Genomic DNA, 6,267 nt, shown 5'->3' with positions numbered 1-6,267 from the left:
CAGTTGTCTAACGAAATTTGTCGATAGCCTAGCTACGAATATTTTGTTGTTGAAAAGCCTAACGATAAAATTAGTTTAAGTTTTTATTGAGAAAAATTAGGCAAAATTCAATCGGTAAGCAAACTATTATAATAAAAATCAGTAAACATTTATCACAAATAGATGTGCTTATTATTATTAATCTTTTTATTTATTACACTGTGCAAGTTGGAAATTTAGGCAAAGGTTTTGGTAGTTGATCTCACTTAATTGGGGCATTGTAAATTCTATGGCTCCCCCCTTTTGTCAGATTGGATCCAGTGTTCGAGATAACGACACTTGAACATTTGCTTCAATTTTAACTTGTTATTATTTACAATAACTCAGTTTTTGGGTTGTTTTAATACAATTTTTAACATTACTGATTTTTATAGTGAAAGTTATTTAAAAAAATAGTCACGTGAAAAAGTTTAGTGATATGACTTAAACGGACTTTGCCGGAGTCATTTAAAAAAAAACTTAAACATTTAAACAAATTTTCAAGTACTGTTACGTCGAAAACTAGAGCCACAGCTGAATTTTTAGACGTGGAAAGCATGATGTCAAAATGATGTGTTTGTTGTAATTCATACTGTAATTGTGCATATAATTTGTTAGTGTAATTTTTTACTTATATACGGCTAACACCACCTTATTAAATTCGTCTTGCACGAGGCCCTTATTGCAAAATGAAAATTCCAGCATCCTATGGTACTGCTCCGTAGTAGCTTTTGCGCTTCTGTTTTTTTTCATATTGTATTCACAAACAACAATCTCGACAACAATAATGTTTAGATTGCACGTAAATCAAACATTTAATTTTGGCTTTAATTCAATCAATGTGTATTTCAATATTTGAACACAGTTCTTAGGTTGATACATGTGCTGATGAGATAAAAAAAAGCAAGTGAAAAAGAACACGTGCGGATAGTCTAAGTTGACAGTTCCCTTGACAGACAAGTATTGACAGTCAGAATGTTGCCACCTTTGTGTTAAGGAAAAACGTTATGAGGGTGTCGTAGGCGCGAACATGCTCCCCCCGTTGAAAGATGAAAGTCTTGCAACCTTCACTTGTTCATCTCTTCGGCTGTAGGTAACGGACAAAGGCGCACCAAGGGGCGACGGACACATCCCCGTATAGTGGCAATTTCAGCGACACGGGCTACTCCGTCAGAACCAGGATGAAGGCGCTGTATCCTTCCAAGCCGCCAGCAAATCGGGGGTACATTGTCTTCTTGTAGAAGAACAATGTCTCCGATGTTGAGAGGCGCAGGATTACTCTTCCATTTGCAGCGCTGCTGAAGTTCGGCTATGTATTCACGCTGCCATCTGCGCCAGAAGTGCTGATGAATTTGCTGCATGCGCTGATATCTCTGCAGATGATTGATGTTGCAATTCTCAAAACTAGGTGATGGCAGTGCAGTGAGAGGCCGTCCAATGAGAAAGTGCCCAGGGGTTAAAGCTTGGAAATCATTAGGTGAAGAGGAAAGAGGGCATAATGGGCAGCTATTTAAAACCGACTCTACTTGCGCAAAAAGTGTAGACAATTCCTCGAAGGTGAGATGGGAATTTCCCATAACTCGCTTTATATGAAATTTTGCCGATTTTACCCCGGCTTCCCAAATTCCGCCAAAATGAGGAGCGTAAGCAGGCGAAAACAAAAACTTGATTCCTTCATTACTTGCAAAATCAGAAAAAGAAGTCTTGTTAGACTCAAAAAAAACTAATTATTTCATTTGCCCCCGCGACAAAGTTGCGTCCGTTATCGCAGAATACCTCGGCTGGCCGCCCTCGCCTAGCGATAAATCTTCGAAACGTAAGTATGAAGGCATCTTTTGTCATATCAGAAACCGCTTCTAGGTGAACACATTTATATCTTAAACAAATGAAAATACATAAATAACATTTTACTACCTTTGATCCGCGACCCTTTCTGTTTAATATACAAAATGGACCTGCGAAATCTATGCCGACAGCCCTGAATGGGAAATTGGTGGTGACACGCTGAGACGGTAAGTTACCCATGATAGGCACAATTGTTTTGCCTTATAGTCTTCTACATTTAACGCAGTTATGTACAGTGCGCCTCGCTAGGTGTCTACCATTTATAGGCCATATGAAATCCCTGACGATGGATAACAGTAGCTGAGGTCCGGCGTGTAAGTTGCGTCTGTGTTCATATTCAAAAATTAGTTTTGTGAGATGGTGAGAAGAATGTAGCAAAATCGGATGCTTTTTGTTGAATGAGAAATTAGAAGCGTCTATGCGACCACCTACTCTGATTAAATTTGAGTTGGTGTCATAAAATGGAGTTAGTGACAAAATTGCAGATTTTGCACCTAGCGACTTTCCTTTCGAGAGCAAACGATATTCAGAAGAAAACGATTGCTGCTGTGCCAATCGACACAAATGTTGAAATGAGTTATTCAATTCTTCAACTGACAAGCTACCAATAATTCGATCCGTCGGGTTTTTTAAGTTGTGAAAAAATCTAAAGACATAGGCAAGCATATGTTTTAATTTTAAGAATTTAGAATGGTTTTCAAATTTTATAGCAGAGTTTTCAGTAGTTACTGTGTATATCATAGCTGTTTGTTTTATTTCGGGCAAGTCGTTCTGAGGCGGAGCTGATTCACCTAATATAGGCCACGAATCTTCGGGTTCGATTAAAAATTTAGGACCGGACCACCAAATAGTTTTGCTAGAAATTCGGTCTGGATTGATTCCCCTTGAAATAAGATCGGCAGGATTAAGATGAGTTGGAACATACCTCCAAGAAGATGCATCGGTTAGATCACATATTTCGGCGACCCTATTTGCAACAAATGTTTTTAATGCTTGGGGGCTGGTTTTGAGCCATCCTAGTACTACGCTAGAGTCACACCAATGTACCTTACGATTTATTTCGCAACGCAAGGACTTTAAAACAGCCTTGCACAAATTTGCTGCCAGCAAGCTTGCACAAAGCTCTAGTCTCGGTATGGTTGTCGGCTTGATAGGGGCTACCTTTGACTTCGAACATAGGAGAGCGACGGTCGCTTCCTTATAGCAATTTGTCGACTTGAGATATATGCATGCCCCATAAGCATGCTGCGAAGCATCACTAAATGAATGTAGCTCTATTGAGATGGGGTTGTCACATATTGTGCGTCGAGGAATCTTGATTTCGAGAAGGACTGGTAGCGCTAGAGTAAATTTGCACCAGGAGTTTTGTACGTCATTTGGAACAGCTTCGTCCCAATCAATTTTCTCGCTCCATAATCTCTGTAACAGAAATTTGCTTTGTACGATACATGGACTCATTAGACCCAAGGGATCGAAGATCTTGAATAATGAAGAAAGCATGGAACGTTTGGTCGACTTAGCGTTGTGTGTAGGAACTGCCCTTTGAATGGGGAAAAATAATTCGTCTGTAGATGGTTCCCATCCTATTCCTAGTGTACTTGTAGATTCGCTAAATAAGAGATTGCTTTCCACTAGGGGGAATGCAGAAAGTAAGCTAGGTAAATTGCTTTTAAACTTTCTTAAATTAAGACATCCCCGCTTTAAAGCGCGCATGACGGCCTGTTGAATGTAAATTATCATGTCTTCGCTGTCACTTCCGGTGATTAGGTCGTCAACCATAAAATCATGTTGTATGATCGTTTTGATAGTATCGTCTTCACACTCTTCGCCTAATTGCCAGAGACAGCGTGTGCTAAGGTAACTAGAGCTTGCCATTCCGTACGTTACGGTATTGAGCATGAGCGTTTTAATGAGAGTGGATTCATCTTCTCTCCACAGGATCAGCTGTAGGGGTCTGTCTTCTTCGTTTACCAAAAACTGACGGTACATCTTTTCCTCGTCGCCTGTCAACAGGTACTTATGTTGGCGAGCTCTGATTAACATGGAAAACAGGCTATCTTGCAGATTTGGTCCTACCATGAGGATGTCATTGATAGAATATCCAGACGATGTAGGAGCTGACCCGTCGAACACAACCCTAATTTTAGTAGACTCACTTTCGTTTTTGAATACGGCATGATGACACAAAAAATATGAAGACACAGGTTTGGCTACGGGTGCTTCAGTGAGATGACCTAACTCTGCGTATTCCCTTATGAAGTTCACGTACTGAGCTTTAATGTCTGGGTTTTTACTGAAGCGCTTTTCTAGTTGTAGCAGACGTTTTTTGGCTAAATGGTAGGAATCGCCCAAACAATCGGGATTGTCTATCCGCGGCAAGCCGACTGAAAATCTACCGGACTCTAAACGATGGGTGTTGGGCTGAAAATGAGCTTCACATTCCCGCTCACTCGGACTCAAAGTAAAGTGCTTTGGTGGGATCTCTTCCAGCTCCCTAAATCTGGCTAACTGTTGATTGATTGATTTAAAATTTATTGATGCATTTGACTGGTGGCATTGAATACTTCTAGACTTTGGAAGCACATTATTGTATGTTGGACCAGAGATTAACCAACCGAATTTGGAACTTCTTAGTTTAGGGCCGTGAGGGCCGAGCGAGGATTGCTTATCGCCAATGATATCCCAAAATATTTCGGCGCCTATGAGAATATCAACGGGAGTGGACTTGTTAAAAGAAGGGTCGACAAGTTGCGTGTTTTTAGGCAGTTGAAACTGTTTTGCGTCTATGGTACATTTTGGAAGATCGCCTGTTAACTTAGGCAACACTAAAAAAGATTGCGTGATCTTAAATGGCTCAGTCAACGAAGTAAGCTGAGCGGTGCATGTTTCAATTAAATTGCTGGTTTCATTGTCTCCAATGCCAACAATATTAATGATATCGGAACTGTTGGCCTGAAGATGAAGTTTATCTTTTAGTGATTGTGTAATAAAAGACGATTGACTTCCACAGTCCAGTAGAGCCCTCACATTTAATGATTGACTTGTGAGGGGATTTGATATATTAATTAAAGCGGTGGATAGCAAAACTTGCGAATAATCTTGATTAGACAAGCTTGCTACGGTTTCAAACGCAGCAATTTCCTTGGAACCTTTGTTTGAATTAGACGTATTGTGAACGGGTATATGTAAAAGGGTATTATGTCTTTTTTTACAATCGCGGCAGGGACCTAGTCGACAACTGTGCACCTTATGACCATACCGTAAACAGTTGAGACACAATCTTAATTTATTCGCTGTACTTATTCGATCTTGCACGCTCAGAGCTTTAAAGTTTGCACAATCATAAATTCGATGATCACCTCGGCAAAAGGAACACGAATAGGATGACTCATCACCTTTACCATCATTGTGGTTTATGCAGGCGAACGAATTTGTTTTTGGATGTTCTATCTTGTTTGCTGTTCCAAATGGCTTGACATTTTTGTTTGTATTACTTGTTGTACGATTTAATGACTCTAAAACGTCAGCACGATCGATCAAAAACCTTTGAAATTGTTTTAAATCGGGCATGTCACTTAATGTGCCACGCCACTCCTCCCATTTAATGTGTGTGCGGCTATCTAACTTTAAACTTAAAATATGTACGACCAACACGTCCCACTGATCAGTAGGCTGACCCAAACTTGATAAAGCGCGAAGGTTTTTTGTGATATGGTCCACCATGAATCGCAGGGATTTGTCCGATTCTCGCGTTAATTGTTGTAGATTTAGTAACGAATTTAAATGGTGGGTTATGAGCTGACGTTTATTGTCATAACGTTCGCATAGTAACTTCCATGCGGCGCTATAATTGGCATCGGAGACCTCCAAATTAGCAACAACGTTAGACGCATCGCCGGCTAGGTAAGCAAGGAGGTAATGAAATTTGTGGATGGGTGCTATGCGGTTATTGTTATGAATCAGCGATACAAAAGTGTCTCGAAACTCAAGCCAGCGGAAGTAAGCTCCATCAAATTTCACAATCTGTATTTGAGGTAGTTCAAAATTAGCCCCCTGATGCTCACAACGCAATGCCGAGGGCTCATTCGAAGCGGGGTGCTCGTTTGCATCAGGATTACTTGAAACAAATTTCTGAATTAATCTTTGAGCAAGAGCAATGTTGGTTATGAATGATTGTTCAATATAGTCCCGTTCATCAATTTCGCCTTCCAAATTGCTTGAATTCTATCTGATTTTGCAATTCATCGAATCTGCTGGTTAACGACTCAAATCTACGAAGCCTAAGAGTTAATTCTGTTACTTCGACCGACGTTAAAGAGTCCTTTGCCAGGAGCAAAGCAAGTGAGTTTTTGAACTTTGTTTAGGCCTTAAGCCTAAATATTTCCAAATATAATGCACCACCCT

General features: G+C 40.2%; 1 protein-coding gene across 1 annotated transcript in view; it reads right to left on the bottom strand.

Annotated features, from left to right (window-relative positions):
- The window catches only part of LOC118753418, a gene marked incomplete at its 3' end in the record, with an annotated part of 7,998 nt that overhangs the window by 1,205 nt on the left and 526 nt on the right, over positions 1-6,267 (bottom strand). Inside the window, exon 2 of the mRNA XM_036488290.1 lies at positions 2,789-6,004. Coding sequence (XP_036344183.1) covers positions 2,789-6,004 — 3,216 coding nt within the window. The remainder of the gene's footprint in view (positions 1-2,788; positions 6,005-6,267) is intronic.

This window comes from Rhagoletis pomonella, unplaced genomic scaffold (assembly GCF_013731165.1).
Source record: "Rhagoletis pomonella isolate Grant_MI unplaced genomic scaffold, Rhpom_1.0 Rhpom_scaffold_02437, whole genome shotgun sequence".
Taxonomy (NCBI): Eukaryota; Metazoa; Arthropoda; class Insecta; order Diptera; family Tephritidae; genus Rhagoletis; species Rhagoletis pomonella.
This window is presented reverse-complemented; position numbering and strand designations above follow the sequence as displayed.